Here is a 24,660-nt window from a genome sequence, read left to right as displayed (position 1 = left end):
TGCATTCAATTCCCACCACCACCATGCACTACTATGTAACCCACCTGAGCCTTCCTTTCCTCATGGAATTATCATGATACTACATGAGTTAATACAGGTAAAGTGGCTCACTCAGAAAGCTACCAAACGGCAGATACTATTATTATTCTATTTTCACTAGCTCACTCCCAGAGGGGAGTCAGGTTAGATACTTCAGGTCACCACGATAAAGGAAATGGATTAAGATTTTTGCCTACCTTTATTCCTCTTAGTGGATGATTAAACACAAAAGAAAAAGGAGTTTGCTCAAAGAAATTCAGACACTACTTCAACATTTTTTCAACACTTATCATAACTTACAATGAATAAAGAAATACTAATAAATCTGATGGAAATAATGGTGAAACTTAGAATCTAAATGGTATCAGAATAAAATTAATCCACTATGCAAAAATCAAAGTGATATAAATAGAAAAGCTGGTGAATGCTACATAGTATGGTGAAAAGTGTCAGCCTGTTATGGGACAGGAAAAAGAACAAATGTGCCACAGTGGGAAAATGTGATAACTTACCTTGATGACATCTTCTGGCCATGCATTAAGAACAGAAGCAATATGCCCTCGATCATGGATACTAATAAAGAGACCTCTGACAGGAAAAAAAAGGAGTAATTTCAATTTACTTCAGACTTGTCACACTACCACGAACTTTTTTTTTAAATTTTCAAATCCATGTAATATATCTCCATTTTTATCAAACTAGTGAAAATTATTTCCTTAAACACATATGGGGCAAGAATCTTATAAATAAGGGAGAAATTATTTTAAATGATATATCAACATCTACAATAAAGGTAGTTTCATTTTTATATTACATATTCTTAAATACTTTTTAATTAAAGAAATATTCACTATTTTTATACACAGAGGATTTAAATAGCATTATCATTTCCACACGTAGATTTATTCACGGTCTTCATTAAATAAGATAATACACGTAAAAGCACTTTGAAAAACAGCATGAAGCATATATACATAGGCATTTTCAGTGTATATTCCATTATTACGTATTCACAGTGTGAAGACAAGACCCCTATGGGGAGGACTGAAGTGAAAGACACACGCTGAGCAGTCCTTTCATGTGGAAGTTACTTGGGAAACCCTGAAACCGAGCCCCCCCAAAAAGAAGTTCCCTTACCAAGTTTATGATTAATCTCTCTAGCCAAAACTTTATTCTTTTCTTGTCCCCTCTAACCTCAATCCTGTGCTAACTGAACACCAATCAACCAGAGTCAGGTGCTAAAATTCATGTTGTTGATAACATAGTTGATGTACTAAAACTGTTATTATAGATATCATTATTAACATACAAACAATACAAACTGTTTCTCCGGGGCAAGATGAGCTATCACATCTCCAAGCCACGGACCACCTGGCCAGAGAACCCTAAACCAGAAGCATCCTGACTCCCAAAACTACGATTAAGAAATGTCACAAGACAATGATCAAAAGCCCAGCCTCTATGTTCTTCCCCCTTTAAAAACCTACAACTCAAAGACCAGGCTTGTCTCCCACCTCCTTGCTTGGCGCCCTGCAATAAGCCCTTACTTTGCTGCAAACTCCCCAATGGCAGAGTTCGGTTTCACTTGATTCTTCGATTTGTGGTCTCAGTTGTTTGCAACTCTGTTCTTCAGACTCTCAACTTTAACTCTCAGTCTTTAACACTGCTCTCTGACAGCCCTGCATTTCCTATGAAAGCTTAACAAGGAACTTTAAAAATTAAAATAAGAAATTTGTAGATGTCTTAACCTCACTTAAAAGTTTTGCCTTAGTATCGTTAAATACGACTCAAATGCAGAGCACCACACACGACAAATGTACAGCCGAAAGCACTGTTTACGGCCACCACCCTTCTACTCTCTCTCCTTCACAGCAAAACGCTTCAAAGACTTGTGTATTCTTACTGCCTTTATAACCTTACCTCCCATTCTCTCTTCACCCTGTTAATTAGGCCTTTCCTCCTCACTTCACGAAAACAGCTCTTCCCAAAGTCACTGCTGACTGACATCTGATAAAGTCAAAGGTCAGCTCTCAACTCTCACCCTACTCGATGTCCCAACTGTGATTGACATGGCTTTCAGTGTCATGTCCACAATGAGGATTTTCAAACTTCTATCTTCAACCGAGACCACTCCCTTGAGCTCCAAACTGTAAATCTAACTACATGCCTAATCCCTCTCATCATTCAGGCCTCAACTCAAACCTGAGCTCCTCAGACAGGCCTTCTCTGATAACAGCAGTCCAAGCACCTCCACCCTAATATTTTCCCCAGTGTCATTATATGTATAAAGCATCTGAAATCCCCTTAACTATTTTCTCATATGTTGGCTGTCTGTCTCCTCCCTGCCACCGCCCCCCAGGACACATATACACGCAAAGCAGCAAGTTCCTTACGTACAGTGACTATTTTGCTCACATTTGTAAGCTCAATGCCTGTAAGTGTGCTGGCACATAGTATCTGTCCAACAATATGTGCTGACTTCGGTGCTGAAAAAATAAGCCTTCCATATTCAAAAAAAGGTTTTAAGTACTGAAAACATGAAGTAAACCCAGACTTATTATGACTTATTAAGTAACCAAAAATTATAGTATGATAGTAAGTACCACAGGCAGACTACTGATGACTGTCTGATTCAACAAAAACATTAATTTACCAAGTTGGCACTAAATTGTATCCTTTCCTGTTTATTTTTTGCTGTTTCATATGAAGTTATTTTGTTTCTCCAAAATGACTATAAGCTCTTTGTAAGTTATATATTTCTTTTGGATCCCTGTCATACCCAACTATGCAATCAACATTTAAGATCTCAATAAATGTCAAATTTAAATGAAATATGGTTGGACTTTTTAAAGAAGGCAATTTTGTTGAATTATCTAAGATGTTCTTGGCAATATACCATTAAATAATGTTCCTTGGGAACTTGTTAGTTAGCCAAGGTTTTCCAAGTAACACTGGTCTCAGGAAATAGTATCATTCTTTTTAAACAAGACGGACAATGAATTTACTAAAATTTGCATCAATTAAGTGCCAAAGTTTATTAAACAAATATATGAGTACAACTTCAGTTGGAGAGCCATTTGGACACCTGTAATCTCTTGCATTCAGCAGATTCATTTGTTCAAAAGTGCTTACTCTTGGAGAGAGCTCAATAAAATGAAGAATCTGTAATGTTCCACCAAAGTCAAGCATTTTGATAGAATAATTTCTAAAACTTCCTGGAATGTCTCCTTGATCAGAAATCTAATGAGATATCCAAAAGTGTTTCAGCACAGAAATGACTCATGCTTCCTGGTATAAAATTAGATATGAAACATTAATCTGAACATATTTAAATATATACATATTTATAAAATTAAAAGTTTAGACAAGAAAGTTATTTATGAATGATATTTTTAAATGAATGGAATTACAATAAAAACCTTTTCTTGGTCCAATTTCTTGTTGATCAATTTGTTTAAAATATTTAATCTTTATTCAAAGTATATTAAACATGCCAATTAAAATACTCATACTTTTGTGTCTATTTCATGTTAGAACTGAGATAATTTTAAAATGTGGATCATTTTCTCATATACGCAGTTCAAACTTTTCTCATAACCTCTGCCACTGTATATATTCCACTCTCGAAACAGATTTGTTAGATAATATTCTTACTTCATGTTGTCTCACATAACATCTCTAATGAAATTCATTTCATATCAAAATAGAGTTCATTTTCTAACATGCAACTTTCTATTGTAACTAGACTTATATTTTCTTATGGAAATGGGTTCATGACTCTCTCCTGACCCAGTGGAGAATGCAATCATTCTACAGTTTTCAATAATAATCCTCTCTTGCAGAAACTGAAGAAAATTAAACCCCATATTTTTCACAAAATTTGAGTATGCATTAGTGAGCTCCAGGAGTTAACCTAAAGTTGAGTTATACCAGCAGGTCTGGGCTGATGAGAAAAGATATACTAAAGAAAGCTAAATTCAGGTAAAATGGAAGTCAGGAGAAACCTAGATCAGGAGAAACCTAGGATAAAGATGCAGAGTTAAGAGTCATATGCCTAGAGTTGAAAGGAATGGAAGAAATTACTAAAGGAGAAAGAAGAGAAGGTCAAGGAGAAAACATTACAAATTAGTACCTATACTAGAAGAATAGGATGACTAAGAAGAGTCCACGAGAAAAAAACAATCTAACAGGTAGGACAACCAGTGTTTCTAAAGTCAGGGGAAGTCAACGGAGGAAATGTTAAGAAGGCATGTGTCAAGAAGACATACAGATGCCCAAAAAGCACATGAAAAGATGCACATCATCACTAATTATTAGAGAAACACAAATCAAAACTACAATGAGGTACCACCTCACCTCAGTCAGAATGGCCATCATTATAAAGTCTACAAATAACAAATGCTGGAGAGGGTGTGGAGAAAAGCGAACCCTCCTACACTGTTGGTGGGAATGTAAATTGGTGCAGCCACTATGGAAAACACTATGGAGGGTCTTCAGAAAACTAAAAGTAGAGCTGCCATATGATCCAGCAATCCCACTCCTGGGCATATATTCAGACAAAACTATAATTCGAAAAGATACATGCACCCCTATGTTCACACCAGCACTATTCATAATAGCCAAGACACGGAAACAACCTAAATGTCCATCGACAGATGAATGGATAAAGAAGATGTGGTACATATATACAGTGGGATATTACTCAGCCATAAAAAAGAATGAAATAATGCCATTTGCAGCAACATGGATGGACCTAGAGATTATCATACTAAGCAAAATAAGTCAGAAAGAGAAAGACAAATACCCTATGATATCACTGATATGTGGAATCTAAATTACAACACAAATGAACATATCTATGAAACAGAAACAGACTCACAGACATAGAGAACAGACTTGTGGTTGCCAGTGGGGAGGGAACGACTGGGAGTTTGGGATTAGCAGATGCAAACTATTATATATAGAATAGATACACAACAAGGTCCTACTGTAGAGCACAGGGAACTATATTCAATATCCTGTGACAAATCATAATGGAAAAGAATATGAAAAAGAATGTATCTACATATAACTGAATCACTTTACTGTAAAGGAGATATTAACACGACATTGTAAATCAACTATACGTCAAGAAAAATTTTTTTAAAAGGCATGGATCAATATTATTCTATCCTTCAGTAAATGCTTAAAAGAATTCTCCCAAGTATATTACAAAGAATCGTTTTTTTGGGACTTCCCTGGTGGTGCAGTGGTTAAGAATCCACCTGCCAATGCTGGGGACACAGGTTTGAGCCCTGATCTGAGAAGATCCCACATGCCGCAGAGCAACAAAGCCCGTGCACCACAACTACTGAAGCCCATGCGCCTAGAGCCCATGCTCCGCAACAAGAGAAGCCCGCGCACCACAACAAAGAGTAGCCCCCGCTCACCGCAACTAGAGAAAGCCCGCGCGTAGCAACGAAGACCCAACGCAGCCAAAAATAAATAAATTTATTAAAAAGAACCCCCCCCTTTAAAAAAAAAAGAATTGTTTTTTCCTGAACTATTTGAGAGCTAAGTAGCCAGCATGATGCCTCATCATTACCAAATAACTGAGTGTATTACAAACAAAAATATTCTCCTACATAATTATAATTATAATCAGAAAATTAATACTGATACATTACTATCATATAATCTTCAGACACCTTTCACATTTCACCATTCGTCCTTCATAACAAAAGAGCCTAGTTCAAAATCCTGCGCTGTAATTAGTTGTCATGTTTCTTGGTCCTGTTCAACCTAAAACATTTCCTCAGTCTTTCCTTGACTTCCACGACCTTAATACTTTTGAAGTTATAAGTCAATGTTTTTGTAGACTGTCCTTCAATCTGGATTTAGGTGGTGATTCCTCATGATTCGATTCAGACCATAACATCTTTTGCAGGAAGGTCACGGAAGTGATGCTGGCTTCTTCTCCTTGCATCCTATCAGGCGGCGCTGTTCCTGCTTCCTCCCATTATTGATGATGTTCACTTTGATCACTTGATTAATGTGGTGCCTTCCAGGCTTCCTCACTGCAAAGATGCTCTTTTTTCCCCTTTGTAATTAACAAGTATTTTATGGGAAGATTCTTCAAAACTCTGTAAATAACCTATTCCTCCATTCAACTCTAAAATTATTCATATCAATGTGGGCTTATGTTTGTTATTTTACTCAGTAGGTTCTAATCTGCTGCAAACATTATTTATTGAGTGCTTACAATGTCCCAGATTTGGCCAGAGGGAGCCTCTTCAAGCTGGCTCCTATGTCTTTCCGACACATCCCCATCATTCTTTAAGCACCTCCTTGCTTTCTGGTATGACAGGTTCTGAGCTCATCTTTTGCTTACCCTGGCCCAGGCCTGGGATCAGCAATTTCTCTAAGGCGTTCCGGTTGCTTTTGGCAGAGAGCAGCATTGAGATCTGAGTGCTGGCGGTGCTCCTTGTTACTGGGGTGTTGTGGCTGCCAAGCCGACCCAACGGGCAGAGCTAGAGAATACATGCGTGTGCACACGTACTCTACATGTGTACACACAGACGGGTATGTACACGCACATATACACATCTTATGTATACCTATTTATTTCTATAACTATCCATTCATCTATCTATTAACGTTAACAGTTAATTATAACTTTTCGTTGGTTTTTTTGTTTTGTTTTGTTTTAACTTAAGAGAATTCAGGATTAAGCAGCCAGTAAATTAAATCATGGTATTTAAGTATTAAAAAAAAAAACAACCCATATTGAAAACCATAAATTCACACCAATGCCTCCAATTCCACCAACAACACAGGGTTCCTTCTATTATTCTCCCCTGTTCTCATTTGTAACAACTTTCTCCTAGAGAGAGAAACCTACCTCCCATCGTGCTTAATATATTTCCTTACTTGATTGGTCTGCCTGTGTGAAGCCAATCTTGTCCCCTCTCGCTGTGTCACACCCCACTTACTTCCTCTAAGATTCCAGCCTCTGAAGTAGGCAGCCCTCCCACACGGATGCCCTCTTTGCCCCGCTGGGGCTCTGACACCTGGCTCTGGACCGCTCTCCTACCCAGATCCTCCCTTCCCCTTGACTGGCGCTCACCCCTGAGCCAGGCTGCCCTCCTACACAGGTGTTCTCGACCCGCCCAGGCTCCAACACCCCATGCTGGGCTCCGGGCCCTTTTAATCAGAGACAGGACGAGCGTGAGACACAGAGAGGGTACAGCCTGACTGCTGCTGTTATCTTTGAGGAACACAGAAAAACTGGTGCTAGACGTGCAAAAAAGAAGCTATAATTATCCACAGCTACTGGGGAAATATCAACCCAGATCCCATCTTTACAGATGAAGGATTTTTATCCCTTTGCTTATCATACTGGTACAAATTCGTTTCTTAATTTCTCATCTTTCACTTTTGTTTGCTGCTGTTTTCCATTTATTTATAGTAAAACGAATTGATTTTTCTCCTTTCAGATTTCTTACATTTCTTTTAAGTATACAAAGTCCTCCCTCATCAATCATGTTCCTATATTTTAATTTTTTTTTCTCAGTTTGATCCAGTTCTTTAAATCTATCGGAAATGTCACTATAGTCTGTGATGTGAGGATCTAACCCACATCATACTTTTCCAAATATCACACTTGTAACAACTTTCACATTTGTAACAACTGCAATGATAATCTTGTGAATTCCTTTTGTTTATTGCAGAAAATGTTTAAAGCTCTATTTTTAGTCTCAATCCTCCTGAGGAGTGACAATTAGTGTGGTGGGCAGATTTCTAAGATGTTACTATATAACTACATTTTGACCTCATTAATGTCTCCTGTCTTTTGGTACCTGCTTTTATTTTTTTCCTCCAAATTAGCAGTCTATCCTGATTGAACTTCCTTCTTCATTCAGCTAGATTTTTATCTGTTCTGCCAACCATTCTTAACTCCCTTGACTTTTTCTCTTCCCATCATACCCTTGCAGAAAACCTCCAAATCTAAATCAAACCACCTGCCTTCTCCTTTCCGCAAGCCCTACTGCAGAATGCCGCTTGAGACGGGCACTCAGCTGGGTGTGTTAGATCCGCTAAAACCTCGCGGCATCTCCACTGTCAACCAGGTCCTCACAAAGCATGACCTCCCCAAGGACCTTCTATTGGTTTTTCTGAGATTGTCCATGAGAGCTACTTCCTTTCTCCCCCGTCCCCCATCCCCACCCTTCTATACTCTCATCAGATTCACACACCATTCTTCACCCGGAAGACAAAGTAGAGACTTCCAGCTTCCAGCTCTCCACCTAGAAACTTCCTTCCACTGTTCACTATTCATCAGTGAATAAAGCGTATCTCTGTCCTCCTGCTGTCACTCTCTGCCCTCTTCCTGGTCTGTTTCACAGTCTCCTGTTTCTGCTTAACCCTTAAATGCTGGCACTCTCCAGGCTCCGAAACAGTTCTCTTTTTCACTCTCATGCATAGTGAAGGCCTCTGGACCCTGCTTTGCTCCCACCCTTGGACTCATTTTCAAGGTTCACTTTGCCTCAGCTTCTGCTGAATATCTTATCTTTTGGCTTTATCTCCCATTTTTTGGTCCCTTCCTTTGCTCTTGGCATTTGCTCAAGTAGTTCAGCCTGAGAACGATCTAGTTTCCAACGCTGGATGGTCTTTAAAGGATTCCTTTAGGCCTCCCTCCAATGCCCCCGGCTGCTCTTCGCTGCTACGCTAGCTCCTAATTGCTTATCAGCGACAGTGCAAGTGTTACCTCCTCTTGGAAATATTTCCTGACCGACATTCAAACTGAGCTGGAATGTCTCTGTAATCCCACAGACCCTTGCTGCTTTTCTGTAACATAACACATCATATTGTCATATAATTTTTCACTTTCTTATATGTCTGTCCTATTAGATTATGAACTCTTGAAGTCAGGAATTCTACATTTCTCACAGAAAAAAGAAAAGAAGTGATAGAATATAAGTAAGAAGAAAGGGGGAAGGTAGTTCAGATATGATTCTGGCACTAGCTAACCCAATGGTGGGGAAAGCAGTACAGCAAAGAATCTGGGCTGGAGAACACCCAGGTGCTATGTGGTCGATGTATATAATTTCGGAAGTCTTCTGAAAATGACAAGGCCAAGGACCAGACCGAAGAATTCGCAATTTATGGGGAAAGGCCCTGGGAAAGTATAGCAAGAACCAGAGTCAATGCCCAGTTGTAGGACTTGGAGCACCTGCGGCTAAGCGATCGGCAATTTGAGATCTTAGTGTTAACATGGGGGCAACAGATTTTAATGACAGCAAAAGACTTAAGAAATAATGAGAGAACCAACTGACAGCTTCAGAGCCACTAGGTCTGAGGAAGAATTACAAATTATAAGATCACATCAGCTTTGGAAGAAAGGTAAATAAGGTGGTTTAAGCGCCTCGGGCTTCATTCTGGTTTAGCTTCGAAATAAAGGTAGGAAGACACAGAGTCTATAGATTGGGAGGGACCCAGTGGTAAGGCCAGGGGCCAGTGGAAGGTGACATCCTTGTTACCGAACACCAATTTATTATACAAGTAAAAAACTTTTTAATTGAGTATTAGAAGAGAAAGGTAGATTTCCAATTTCCTCTGGTCACCTACTTCCAAAAGTAAGGTTTTGAGGTGTTTTTTTTCCCACATAACATCCTAATATTGCTAACATGCATGACATTTTTCTTTGGGTAACTATTTGATTTTGCTCTGCAATGATAATCTTGTGAATTCGTTTTGTTTATTGCACAAAATGTTTAAAGCTCTATTTTTAGTCTCAATCCTCCAGAGGAGTGTCAATTAGTGTGGTGGGCAGATTTCTAAGATGTTCCCAAGATTTCCCGTCTCCCTGGTGTTCACATCCTGAATCATCCCAGGACTGTGCACATGACGGATTTTAGTCTGCTTAGGTGACAGATGGAAAGCACGGTTGGACCTCAGGTAGCAAGGTCATCTGGGTGGGCTTGTACTCTTCAAAGGCAGAGAATTTCTCCAGCCGGTCACAGAAGGGGAAGTCAAAGGTTCAGAGTGAGAAAGACTCCAAGCACTGCTTCGAACTTAGAGGACGCCAAGTGGCAAAGAATAAGAGCTACTTCCAGCAGCTGAGAGCCGTCCCTGGCGAACAGCCAGCAAGGAAACAGAGACCTCAGTCCTACAATCACAAGGAACTGAATTCTGCCAAGAATAAGAAGCTTGGGAGCAGATTTTTCTGTAAGCCCCTGGATGAGTACTCAGTCTGGCCGATTGTGTGATTTTAGCCTTGTGATACCCTAAACATAGACTCAAGCATACCATGCCAGAATTCTGACCTTCAGAACTGCGAGCTAATAAACAGATGTTGTCTTAAGCAGCTAAGTTTGTATTCACTTGTTACACAGCAATACAACCCTAATGTAAATAGTGTGTATATTAAAAAGTAAAATTCAGATGCTCATTCCATCATTTATCATAGATTCATATTTATTTTATGAAAGACATGACACAGGGCTAGACACCAGCGAAAATACAAGAGGACTATCTATGTATAGCTGAATAGCTCTGTTGTCACTTCTGTGACCCAATTACCAATGCACAGCATTATTTAGCAGAGATGTCCGTAGCTTCCAGAAATTAAAAGTGACTCAGTACTAAGGTTGATAATATTCTTCCAAATGGTGGTAACATGCTAGTTATTACAATTCAATTTGTAGAATTCCAAGAAGAAGCACAGGCAGTATTCTTTTAAAAGAACGCAGTTACAGTGTGGTAATGTCCTCAGATACTATGTGAGAAAACAGGAACATTTGGGCAGAAAAAAGAACCATATATTTGGGAAAAAAAATTTTAAGTTAAGAAATAATAACAACTACGTTATTATAACTTACTGTTCATCTAATCCAATGCTATATTATGGATATTTTACAATATTTTATTTCAAGGCTGTTAGCGGGCAATGAATAAACAACTGCCTTCAGGATGGGTGAAGGTAACGGGAGTAAGGTTGGAGGCCAAAGGCGCCTTCAATGTTATCACTAATTTTTTAAAAAATCCAGCAATCCCACTACTGGGCATATACCCTGAGAAAACCATAATTCAAAAAGAGGTATGTACCAAAATGTTCATTGCAGCTCTATTTACAATAGCCAGGACATGGAATCAACCTAAATGTCCATTGACAGATGAATGGATAAAGAAAATGTGGCACATATATACAATGGAATATTTCTCAGCCATAAAAAGAAACGAAACTGAGTTATTTGTAGTGAGGTGGATGGACCTAGAGTCTGTCATACAGAGTGAAGTAAGTCAGAAAGAGAAAAACAAATACCATATGCTAATGAATATATATGGAATCAAAAAAAAAATGGTACTGATGAACCTGGTTGCAGGGCAAGAATAAAGAGGTAGACACAGAAAATGTACTTGAGGAAATGGGGTGGGAGGGTGAAGCTGGGGCAAAGTGAGAGTAGCATCGACATGTATACACTACCGAATGTAAAATAGCTGGCTGGTGGGAAGCAGCCGCATAGCACAGGGAGATCAGCTCGCTGCTTTGCGATGACCTACGGGGGTGGGATAGGGAGGATGGGAGGGAGGCTCAAGAGGAAGGGGATATGGGGACATGTATATGCATACGGCTGATTCGCTTTGTTGTGCAACAGAAACTAACACAGTATTGTGAAGCAATTATACTCCAATAAAGACCTATTAAAAAAATAAAAAATAAAAAAACAAATGTGATACAATGTTAACAAATGTCAACTCTAGATGATGGATACATGGGTATTTGTAACTAGTCTTTGTAATTTTCTTACATTTTGACTTTTTTCAAGAAATGATTGTATTTCCCATCTTTTAAAGTGAAGTAAATGTAAATACATTTCTCTTTGCGCAGAAGGAAGATGAGTGATTTTTTTTCAAGCTTCGACAGCTACTTAGTAGCAGAAGTGGAACAAAAACTCTGATCTTGTGACACCTAGAGCAGTGGTCCTTCCATCTTACTATGAGATGTAAACTCCTTCTAACCACTAGTACAAAGGGTTATCCTATACTATAAACCATTTGCGTCTACAGCCAGCTGACCAGCAAGAGAGTACATGAGGTAGAGCCCAGGTGACCAGGCTATGTGCAGTCAGGGTTTCCTATTCACAGGCAAGGGGTCTGGGGCCAACCTGAACACAAATAGCTCAACGTACATCACGATGGAAGAGAAGAGCCATGGACTAACGACCAAAGCAGGAGGGTTGAATATTGGGGAAGTAAATTAACTGCCTAACAAGAAGGTCTGAGAGTTATGAGAGGTAGAAACAGAGTGGATGGGAGGGTGTAGAGATACGGATCATGTGATGACCTTTTGGGAACTAATGGTCCTTTCTGTGACATTCCTCTTGGCTTGACACTCTCTCCTTGCCAGGGAATAAATCTTTAAAGTGGCAGAACTATGGCATGAAAACCATATTTTAATGATTTGCACAAATATATTAATAAGCTTGGTTCCCTAATTAACTATTTTCATGTGCTGTGCATTAATAATATTTAATTATTAATTCTATTACTTTTCTGGCCTTTATACATTTTCAATTTTTGTTGTAGTTAGTCCTCCAATTCCAAAGGAGTTACTTAAATATTATTCTATAATGAATTAAAATACAATAAAGTTACATATGTTGATCTCACAGTTTAGGACATCAGTTTATGTAACTGACACACATGACCATTTAATGAGTGGACCATATCATACTTTTTGGCTTCCTATTATAGAAGGGCACTGGGTAGGAAGAGGAGTTTTAGTCACAGCTACGAAACTCTAGACCAGTCAGTTAACTCTTCTTGTCTCACTAACTTACAAATAAGAAAGAAGATTTGGTCTAGAATGATATTAGTAAGCTGTGTCTCAATAGTCTCTGCATCTATGACATTGTCTTTTCTAATCCTGAGACTGCAATAGAAAGAACTTTCCAACTTTATTTTTTATTCTTCTGCAATATATATATAGCTACCAGCAGAACTACAGGAAATTTGAATGGAGAAACTCTTCTTCCAGAGAAAATAGACTTAAAAAAAAAATAAAAATAGATATATGCTTTATAGAATTTTCTCCTGTGACTTTCCCCCCCCCCCCAACTTTTCCTGGTAGTTTCAGGCACATCGTTAAGAATCAGGTCGTGTGGGGCTTCCCTGGTGGCGCAGTGGTTAAGAATCTGCCTGCCAGTGCAGGGGACGTGGGTTCAAGCCCTGGTCCGGGAAGATCCCACATGCCTCGGGGCAACTAAGCCCACGCACCACAACTACTGAGCCTGCGCTCTAGAACCCGGGAGCCACAAGTACTGAAGCCCGTGCGCCTAGAGCCCGTGCTCCACAACAAGAGAAGCCACCGCAATTAGAAGCCTGTGTGCAGCAACGAAGACCTAACGCAGCCAAAAATAAATAAATAAATAAATTTAAAAAAAAAGAATCAGATCGTGTGTGTCATTACAAGAAAAACGAGGGATGATAAGTGGGAAATCACAAACCTATCCAGCTGTCAGGAGACCAAACAGAACATGTCATAGGAACTTTCATTTCTATGCCTGACACCAAACTACGTCAAACACAGGCAAACATGTATACGCTCTAAGTACCTACTGAAGTGAACTGAGATATGTTTGTTTCATGCTTTAAAAAATAACCTTAATTTAGAGGATTTTGGCTGGTTAGATTATTTTAAAGCAATTCCTTAGTTTTTCCAACAAGTCAATGACCTTATTTTCCCCTTTTATGTAAATACAAAGGCTGCCATCATATAAAGAAAATATTTTTGCTCCTAAGCTGGAGATAATATCTTCCATTTTTGAATGACTGGTAGAAACATGACCCGTCTATTTCCTAAGGTGAAAAATGTTGATTATTATTAATGTTACAAGTATGTATTTTTACCACAATTGCTGACAATTTTTAAGCATGTTTCATCAAGCGTAACAAATGGACTACTTTTCCTTTTGTTCAATCCATCAGTACAAATTGATAATATTGTGATCATTACAAGTTCATTGTGAATAAAAATATTTTAAAGAATAGGATAGGTTCTTCTACACAGGCCACGCCGACTGATATAGATGGCTGGTGCTCTTTCTATAGATGACACTGTTTTAGTCATTTCATAAAATGTAGGTTATCTAGTCTCTATTACTTAGGCAATATATATATTTGGGTCTTATATTTAATTACCTATAGCTTATAGAAATAAGACAAACATATCCTATGTTGAACGCTCGCTCAATGAAAAAAAGAGTTCAATTATTAATATCCTCAGGAAGGATATTCTCACTTATTGCAAAATGTCATTATCAGGAAAGAGCAGGAATATCTACTACTATTAGAAATGAAAGTCATAGAAAACAATTTTTTTTACAATAATTTGAGAGGAAGGAGCATGTTCTTTCTCAGATCAAAACCTGGCAGTCACTGTAACAAAATTCCTGTATATTGTCAATCAAATTAATAAGATTTAAAGTGATTACAGAGAACTTTTTAAAGGATCTTAAAAGGACAGCAAAGATGATTCCATGTTTTACAAGGAAACCTCTAAAGGAAAAGTTTTCAAAGGATGCAGTGGAGAAGACAAAGAGAAAAAGATAACAGTTTTTAAATATTTACAGGATTCTTACAAAGAGTATAAGAATCCTTATTTTTAAAATCTCAATTAAGAATAAAAACTTAGACAAAATACAAGTGATTCAGGTTTGCATTTGTAAAGGCTGTTAAATATTCAAATGGTTAGGTTTAGGAAGATCATAAGAAGGTGTGTTTAAGGCTTTCTGTGATATTAGAAATTAAGGAAATAAAGTAGCTGACATATCCAGGTCTTTCTCAGTCTGTACTACTATTATTCCAAGATACTGTATGGTGAGACGAAAAGGTACAACAAATTCTGCAATTTAACTTTGCAAGGAAAAAGAAAGGCAACCTTACCTACCTTGTATTTAATCCCTTATGTGATATTTTCTTCTTCTAAACTCCCTTTCAGTAAAGAAAGCAGTAGCAAAGACACCAAAAATATATGATAGTCTAAAATTCTTTAAATATGACATAATAGTGAGGAAAATTTAAAAATACCCAGAGCTATGAGGCAGAAACGAAAATGAGACTAGACAAACATGGAGAAACAGTCATAGAATGGTAGATTTCTATACACAACGAACAATTGTGTTAGGACCAATTGCTTGCCAAGCATCCGTCTGATTCATTCTGTTTGAATTAGCAGACTCTATCAGAAGAGAATAATTACTTAGTCTCACATCTCAGCTGGTATCTCAGGTTTCCTTCCAAAATTACAAAAAAGAGCAATGAAGGAAAGGAAAAAAAAAAAAAAAAGCACTTTTCTTCTCACTGTTATGGGAAAATGCATACATCCTATCAAACATTTACTGGCAATGGAAGGACAAAAATCCTTCAGTTACTTGATGTCTATGGAATGAGAGTCACATCCAAGGCCAATATAAACTGACTATGCAATGGCATTCAAGAGCGGAAATAATAAAGACGCTCGATGATGGAAGTGCCCTAGAATAAAGCCGCTTCTTTTTATGCAAGAAGTCAAAGGCACTAAGGACAAGAAACAGCAATGAAAACAAGGATACTGAAGAATTCAATTACTTCTCCATGTGTAACACATTACTCAGACCATTAAGATTTGTCCCAATACTTGCATGAAATTTACCCACTCAGGCTCATGATCCCATGTCCAAAATCTTAAGAGAATCTTGACATGAATGAATGTAACAACTTTCATTAATCATGCTGTTGTTGTTATAAACTGACTAAAGTTATCCTAATTCTTTCATTCTCATTTCTCTGATAAACAGCATTCTCGGATAGCAAGAGCTTCTTAGATGAAGCTTTGCTTTCAGGTTCCTTTCAAATGGCTAATAAAGTAAATCCCACAGCCTTGACTCTGGGCCTTTATCCAGAAGTCTTTCCTTTTGCTAATCTTTCCTTTGGAAGTCTGTATTCTTGCAGAGGAGTTTATGTAAAACCAAAGCTGGTGATCAAACTATTCACCCACTTAGTCCCATTTCCTTTTCTAATACTGAAGAAAACTAACAGAGTTCTATATGCATATGCTGAGAATCATAAAAATAAGAATTTATTAATCTAAAAGAAAAAAATGTGTACAGGTATTGTCCCTGGGTAGTCTTTTTTTTCCCCCCTTTTCAGAGAAAGAAAATTCATCAGTAGAAAAATATAAGCCACATGGGCAGACTTGGTATACTGCCAAATACAGTTCAAGCAAATGCCTTTGATGTGAGGCCACTTTGATACGGAGCAGGGCCCTGTGGGGCTCCTGGGCACAAAAGCCTTCCTGTGTCCCCCATTTCTTTCATTACAGGAAATAGGCTTCATTCAGCCTCCAGGACTTACCCTGAGTTCCAACGGACAAGTTCAAACAACTGCTAATTAGGGAAGGGAGGGGATGCAGGACAAGGGAAAAACAGTCAAGAAACTGTAGTGCAGCCTTGTAGCAGGGTCCTGGTTCCCTGGATACACACAGCAATAATCCCCCTGGATACACACAGCAATACGTTTGAGCTGTTTTGCAGATACTGAAACCCCCATTGGGTGGGAGAAGTTAATGGTTAACAACAGTTCGCTGCCCACAAGCGCATAGACCCCAGACAGGTTGGAACCAGAAGGTTGACGATGCTGACTCCCACTTACCTCACCACCAACCAATCAGAAGAACGTCCACGAGCTGATCACGCCCTCTGTGAACCAGTGCTATAAAACTCCTCACTACCCGCTCCAGGTCAGGACACACAGTGCTGAGGGCATGAGCCTGCTGTGGCCCCCTTTGCCTGGCAAAGCAATAAAGCTGTTCTTTTCTACTTCACCCAAAACTCTGTCTCTGAGATTTAATTCGGTGTCAGGGTACAGAGGCCAGATTCGGTTTCAACTTTTCCAAAGAATTTTGCAGGGGGGGTTGCCACTGCTGGGGCCTAAGAAACTGATGCCCCCAATCCTACTCTATAAACCAAATAATGCCCATTTTCCCTCACATTTCGACCATCCCTCTACAAATTCAGATCTACACTATCACAGGAAATCTGTCACATTTCCTTTAAGTCAAGCATAAGTGAGAAATATGCTTTCTAAAAGCATAAGCTATATTATTATTATATCAGTAAGATTTTGGGGAAATTAAAGGATAAAATTAAACAGCATTAACCTGATTTATAATAGGGTTCTCAGGCTACTTCTTTTGGGGAGTTGTGCCTAATTCCAGTTCTGTCTGGTTAGGTGCCCCACCTATGATTTTTTTCAGAAGTGTTAAACAGTTCTAGATATACTGGATGAAACCCGCAGATTAAAATTTAATATGATTCCATTCAAATAAAAGGTCTATCGTTTAATTAGACATTATAATTTTATCAAATTTATGACATATTTCTTCCTATTACAGTTAATCCCATTATTTTATTTTATGGAATGTTGCATATTTTTCTACAGCTTCATCTAAAAGGTAAAGTTATTATCCACCATACCAATTTATTTTTAGCAACATGTATTTTTACCTTTCACTAAATATGTAGAAAGTTTGAACATTATGTCTAGCAAAGTTAATAAATTTACTTTTTATTATTTACATATATTTCTTACCTAATTGTTTCTAGAAGTCCAACACCAGAATTTAATACAGGCACTACATTCCTTGCAACTATTCAGACTTATGATGATTGATAGTTTTTAGATGTTAAGAAGGGTGCAGTTCTTCAAAATTCTCTTGAAGAGTTAACAAGCAAAACAGTATGATGATCACTGATCTACAGTAACAAACATAATCTTGCGTGTTCCCTGGTGTTGACAGATGTGCCATCTTAATTTCCTAAATGATGCAAAAGTTCAATGTTATATTTAACATTTACTCCTGAATGTGACTGGCTGCAGAACTGAGCAAAATTCTTAAACAAATCAGTTGAGTGGCATGCCAAGAATATATGTACTTCAATAAAGGACTGGCAATGATTTTAGAATCCAAGAAATACAGTTTTCACTGTATTTAAGATGAAACATGAATTTTGAAACTTATTTACTATTTCTAGACTGTTCTTATTAAATTAAGGATTTGTGTTTCCCATACATTGTGAATAGCTACAGAATTCTCTCAATGGTGTAGTTATAGGTTGGCACGTTTATAAATATGACATGAAGTAACAGAAATAAAATTAAGTTTCTATCAAGAATGTCTCTTCCGAAAGGGGAAAGAAAATCATTTGGCATTGATGAAATTATCACAGTTACTCTCAAGCACTGAATTGTAGACTTGAGAATATGGTTCTCAGAAATATCTAAATTTATCCTAATGTTTAGCAGCATATTGGCAATCAAAAGAATATAATCTTTTAAGCTCCCGAATATTTAACTAACAAATTAGTTTAAAACGGAGAGGCAATAGGTCGGTGAAGAATCACTTGAAAGAAAATGTATGAAGCCTTATGGATCTCAAGATCTTGCTAATTAACAACTCTGTCACATGTTCATAGCTGGGAAAACAAAGGGATTGGTGTTTAGAAAGCATTAGAACAAAACAAAGACTGAAATGATGGTTTTAGCTTCTGTTCTTGTTTTTTTTTTTCCTTTAAAACTAAAATAAAACTAGACTAGATAAATTGATGTTTTCATTACATTAATAGACGTTTGAGGCAGTAAACAATACAAGTTATAGATTCAGGGAAACCATGCAATTATTCAAATCATAGAAAAATGTCAGGAAATACAGGGACCCAGAGGACTGGCAGCCTTTACTCTGTTTTCTCTGGAGTGCAGGAAGCCATCTCGCCCTGGAGGGGGAAGAAGATGTAAAATTCTAAGAAGATACTTTTTTTTTTTTTTTTTAAGAGGACATGGGCTTTCCACTTAGCCTGGGAAGAAATCCAGGGCTAATGACTATCTAAAACCTGGGTTTGCAAGACATACTCATTGAAGAGAATTAATACTCTTTGGGTGGTGTGCGGGGCGGGATGGAGACAGGAAAAAGAAGGTGATCTAAAGAAAACTACTGCAATTGAGCACAAAATACAGCCAAAGTCCAAGAGTGAAAATGGAGTTAGTTCTCAAATGTAACATAAGGAAACATACTACTGCATCTGGGAAAGGAAAAAAAGGCAGTTCTTCAATTTTGAGAGGAATTTATCAAATGAGTCTTTATATAAAGGACACTGAACAATATATCAGACATTCTTTCCAAAAGAAGTTTTAATAAAAGATAAAGAAGAACCTTCTCTATTTGGCATTTCTTTCTCATAGGGACCCTACGAAAGACAGAATGTAACATTAAATTATGAATGCCTGCGAACCAGGTTGAATAAATCAAAACTAAACTTCACTGATCATAGTTTGCTGTACTGTTAAAGTATCAAACTGGGAGGTATATTCTCTACTCAGTAATTATTTGTCTATTAAGTGGGGCACATGAGTGGAGGGCAGGTTTTATGCAAACTCAAGGTGGCAGTCAGCAAACACTTGCACAATAGAAATCCTTCATATGTGAAAGTTTTCTTAAACTGACTCAAGCAGCTTAATACATAAATGAGACTTCATGCAATTTATCCCTGTTTTCCAACCACAAGGAATTCTTCCCACCATAGTCATTGATGGTTTTCTCTGGGTAAGGAATGATGATTGTCCTCGGAGATTGTTTAGTATTTTGTTTTCATTTTGGGGGGTTGGGGGTGGCGCATGTATCTCTTTCTAAATAAAAGCAAGAAGGAAGCTGTTCTATATCTATATACACCCTTTCGAATTGTTCGTGTTAGTGTTACATACTTTGATAAACACTGTGTTCAAATTACTTCCTTATTTATATTACTAAGAAAGTGTATTTCATTAGTACAACTTTTCATATTATTTAGTGAACTTTGTGCTCCATTTTGTTACATGAGAAATAATGAAGGGTAATAAAGGAAAAAGAAACCACATTACCATGTCCAAGACTTTAAGTCACACCTTAGGAATGTCTTATAACTACAAGATAATAAATTAGAAGCTAAATTTGGTGTAAAAATAATCTTCACAAAAAAAAAGTATGCAATGTCAGTATCTTGTTTGTCTTACTGGAAAAATTAATGAGCTCATCTTCTCATGTGAAAGAAGAACTCCCCACTACTACTAGATTTTTTTCTGGGTGAGTGCTTCCTTGAAAAACTTAACAGAGTTTAAATTATTGCTTGTATTTAACACTTTCCATCTGTTTTCAGAAATAGTTGTACCAAATATAATATACTGGTCAGGAAGCAGAATAATATATAAACTTCCTTTGTGTTCAATGAATACTTACAAACACGTTTTCAGTAATTTTTTACAAGTCTTGATTTGCTAGTGTCTTAGAAATATCTTCATTAGTTATATTTATAATACATAATTTATATTTGCACACCATTTTTCTTGAAATCTTCTAATCCTAAAAATATAGTTTGACTTGATGAGTCACATGAAAGCCATCCTTTTCCATTCTTATATTGTACTAAATAAGTACATTCTACAACATCTTAACTGTTTCAATTATAACTACTGTTGTCAGTGTTAAACTAATTTCAATACTTAGAAAAAGAAATTTCCACCTCATAAGTTCAGAATTTGATATTTGAGAACTGTAACATCTGAACTTCAGATAAACTAGTTTTTAATTTCTGCCATACATCTCCTGTCAAAAGATAGGTTTAAGAAAGATAATCTTATTTTAATATATTAACAATACTCATTTTACAGATGAGGAAACTAAATATCAGAGAATGTATGTTACAGACCCAAGAAACCACACAGTCAATAAGAAGCAATAAAGAGATTTATACCAAGCCTCTTCAGATCCAAAGCTCATACTAATCTGGCAATGTTTAACCATGCTCTATTGCCCATCTAGCCACTCAACAAAGACTGTGCTATTTCACCTAGGTTCTGGGGTAGAGGTGAAGGATACAGAATTGCTATCCTAGAGAAAAAACAGTCAGATAGACAGATAAGAAAGTCAGTTACTATATGTCAGTGTGATACAGACTGTGAAAGCACCCAGGGTTTGGGGGGACACTCAATTTGGGGTGGAGAGCTGGGTGTGAAGAGGAGGAAAGGGGTAACCATGAGGACAGAGGGTAGACAAAGGAGCCAGATTACAAAAATCCTTGAAGGCCATGCTAAGAAGTTTGGATTTTTATGATGGGGGAAATGAGGAGTCGTTGGAGGATTTTAGTCAGAAAAGGGACTTAATTAGGCATCCTGTTTTGAAAACTTACTCTCTTTTGAAATGAGAAGGGCCTAATCTAAAAGAGTGGCAATGGGATTGAATGGACGAGAGAGATTCAACAGGTAAGTAAGAGGTAAAATTGACAAGGCACAAAAAGGGAAAAGGGGGTTAAAATCCTGAAAAGCTCTGAGGTGTCTGGTTGAGGTGAATGAGTGGATGGTGTTGTACCTCCCAAAGTTAAGAAACCTGGGCGACTGGAATGGCAGGCTGGGGAGGAACAGAAGAAAGAGAAAATAGGACCTAGAAGAAAACAGTGGGGAGCACTAACATTTTAGTGGGTGGAGCGATCACTGCACTTAGCTGTACAGATTAAGAAGGAAATATATTGAAGAGCAGAAACGGATTAGGTTTAGTTCATGGAAATAAGATGTTAAGTCAATGAATTCCTAGGGGAAATGGAGAGGAATATATGAGATAAGGAGGATCAGGCAAAGTGTTTACATTCTTGCAGCCGTAAGGGTGAGAAGAGCCAGGAACACAGCTGGAGCTCAACCCTGTAGAGCAGAAGATCCAGCTGAGGCTGAGCAGTGCAGGCAGAGTTACGGAACTCCAACCCCACGTTAACAACATGTGAATTGAAAAATAGGGGCACAGGAAGGAAATGAATAGGATGTAGGGGCAGTGTAAAAACATGGTCTACTTGACTCTTCCTTGAGGCGGAAGAAAGGACGGATTTGGGCAGTGCACAGAGGACAAGATCATAGGAGAATGGACTTGGGTTATAAATAAAATTAACCGTACTAAGTCTGCAAGCTTGAGAAATTCTTACGGACAGCAGCTCTTCTTATCTCTGCTAATGTTTTCAGGGTCAGTGTAAACACACTAGGGTGTCGTATTTCCACGTCACCTCACCTACAGCCATCACTCCAGGACTAAGAGACTGTGGAGTTATTCCCATGTGAATTGGTTACTGCTATTGGCAACTGCGTTAGCTTACTACAGCCTTCCTTGACTTCCTCACTCCATATCCTAAGGGGATGAAGTCCACTCAAAGTGAGCAGGATTGATGCAAGGGGAGCCCATATCACCACAGTCTCCTTACTGGGCCTCCCATTTCCATTCTAGCCCCTCATTTCCAATCTTTTAACCACACTGACAGCCAGAATAATCTTTTAAAACTTTAATTGGATGTCATCATTCCTCTGCTTCAAATACCTCAATGGCTCCCCAAATGGATTAAGAATAACAATGAGACTCTACCATGACCCGCAAGACCTGCATGTGACTCCTGACTATCTCAAACCTTGTCTCATGCCATCCTCCCCACTTCCAGACATTTTGAACATGTTATTTCCTTCGCCTCAAATGATTTTTTTTTTTTCTGGTTTTCACAAGCTAACTCCTCATCCCTCAGGTGTCAGCTTAAATATTATCTTCTCAGAGACACATCCCTGGCTACACGATGAAAAGAAATCCCTCTGTTATTCCTCATCACTCTCCTCTGTTCATTTCCTTCATAACCCAAGCTGTACTCACGTCTTTCTTTGTTCCCCTGAATATTACAGGCATGCCTCGTTTTATTGCACTTCACAGATGTTGTGTTTTTTTTTTACAAATTGAAGGTTTGTGGCAACTCTTCGTTGAGCAAGTCTATCAGCACCATTTTTCCAATGGCATCTGCTCACTTCGTGTCTCTGTGTCATACATTGGTAATTCTCCTAATATTTCAAACCTTTTCATATTTGTTACAGTGATCTGTGATCAGTGATCTTTGATACTACTCTTGCAAAAAGACAACTCACTGAAGGCTCAGATGATGGTTAGAATTTTTTGCCAGTAAAGTACTTTTAAATTAAGGTATGTACATTGGTTTTGTAGACAAAATGCTATTGCACAATTTAACAGACTACAGTACAGTGTAAACATAACTTTTATATGCACTGGGGAACCAAAAAAACTTTGTGTGACTCACTTTATTGTGATATTCACTTTACTGTGCTGGTCTGGAACCAAACCTGCAACATCTCCAAGGTATGCCTGTACTTATAAATTCCACAAAGGCAGGAAATACTTCTTTTATTTACCTATATTCAGATTAGTAAAGTGCCTGGCATACAGTGGACACTCAATATATTTCTGTTAAAGAAAGGAAGGAGAGAAGAAATCATGAACACAGAGAATCAACCAAAATATTTTGAAGAAGTGGCAGAGTTGGGAAGAAAACAAAGCAGGGAACTTCCAGAACAACTGAGTGATCAACAATGTTATTTGACAATTTCTAAAACTAGGTTTAAATGTTAAATTACTGTCATTAAATCAATTAGTGTTAGAAACTTCTTAAAGTGAAACCATATTTGAACAATATTCCTATGGAGTATCTATTAGAATTAAGTCTTCTAGAAAACAATAGATGAAATTCTTTATATGTAAACACTCCATTATTTGGGAGACAAATCTTAATTAACAACACAATATATAATTTTAGCTTTTGAAAATCAGAACACATACTAGTCAATGAGGAAAAGCCCAAGAAGCTACATGTTAAGAGTGTAGCTTCTCTGAACAACTCAGATCCAAGATAGAACCTAATCAATGCAAGAAGACAACTCAACATGAGTCTAGGAGGATATCATGGTTAATTTTATGTGTTGGGACTTCCCTGGTGGCGCAGTGGTTAAGAATCGGCCTGCCAATGCAGGGGACACGGGTTCGAGCCCTGGTCTGGGAAGATCCCACATGCCGCAGAGCAACTAAGCCCATGCGCCACAGCTACTGAGCCTGCGCTCTAGAGCCCGCGAGCCACAACTACTGAGCCCATGTGCCTAGAGCCCGTGCTCCGCAACAAGAGAAGCCACCGCGATGAGAAGCCTGCGCACCGTGACAAAGAGTAGTCCCCGCTCGCCGCAACTAGGGAAAGTCCGTGTGCAGCAATGAAGACCCCACGCAGCCAAAAATAAATAAAATTAAAAAAAAAAAATTTTATGTCTCTCAACTTGGCTAGGCATGGTATCCAGACAGTTGGTCAAACATTAGTCTAGATGTTTCTGTAAAGGTAATTTTTAGATGAGATTAACATTTAAATCAGTAGACTTTGAATAAAGCAGATTACCTTCCATTATGTGGATGGGCCTCATCCAATCATTTGAAGAGCTTACTAGAAAAGACTTACATGACCTTCCCCAAGGGAGAGGGAATTCTGCCAGCAGATGACTTTTGGAGTGAACTGCAGCATCCGCCCTTCCCTGGGTCTCCAGCCTGGCAGCCTACCCTGAGGATTTGGGACTGGCCAGCCTCCACAACTGGGTGAGCCAATTCCGTAAAATAAATCTCTCTCTCTCACACACACACACACACACACACACACATACACACACACACACATTACTGATTCTCCTTCTCTGGAGAACTCTAATACAGAGGAGTACAAAGTAGAA

The 24,660-nt window shown here is 38.1% G+C and overlaps 1 protein-coding gene across 2 annotated transcripts in view; it reads right to left on the bottom strand.

The window, feature by feature from the left end:
• The window catches only part of ME1 (malic enzyme 1), a 184,543-nt gene that overhangs the window by 114,544 nt on the left and 45,339 nt on the right, over nucleotides 1–24,660 (bottom strand). For both annotated transcript variants that reach the window (XM_036871346.1, XM_036871347.1), the window contains exon 4: nucleotides 552–627. In XM_036871346.1, coding sequence (XP_036727241.1) covers nucleotides 552–627 — 76 coding nt within the window. The remainder of the gene's footprint in view (nucleotides 1–551; nucleotides 628–24,660) is intronic.

This window comes from Balaenoptera musculus, chromosome 12 (assembly GCF_009873245.2).
Source record: "Balaenoptera musculus isolate JJ_BM4_2016_0621 chromosome 12, mBalMus1.pri.v3, whole genome shotgun sequence".
In the NCBI taxonomy this organism is placed as follows: Eukaryota; Metazoa; Chordata; class Mammalia; order Artiodactyla; family Balaenopteridae; genus Balaenoptera; species Balaenoptera musculus.
This window is presented reverse-complemented; position numbering and strand designations above follow the sequence as displayed.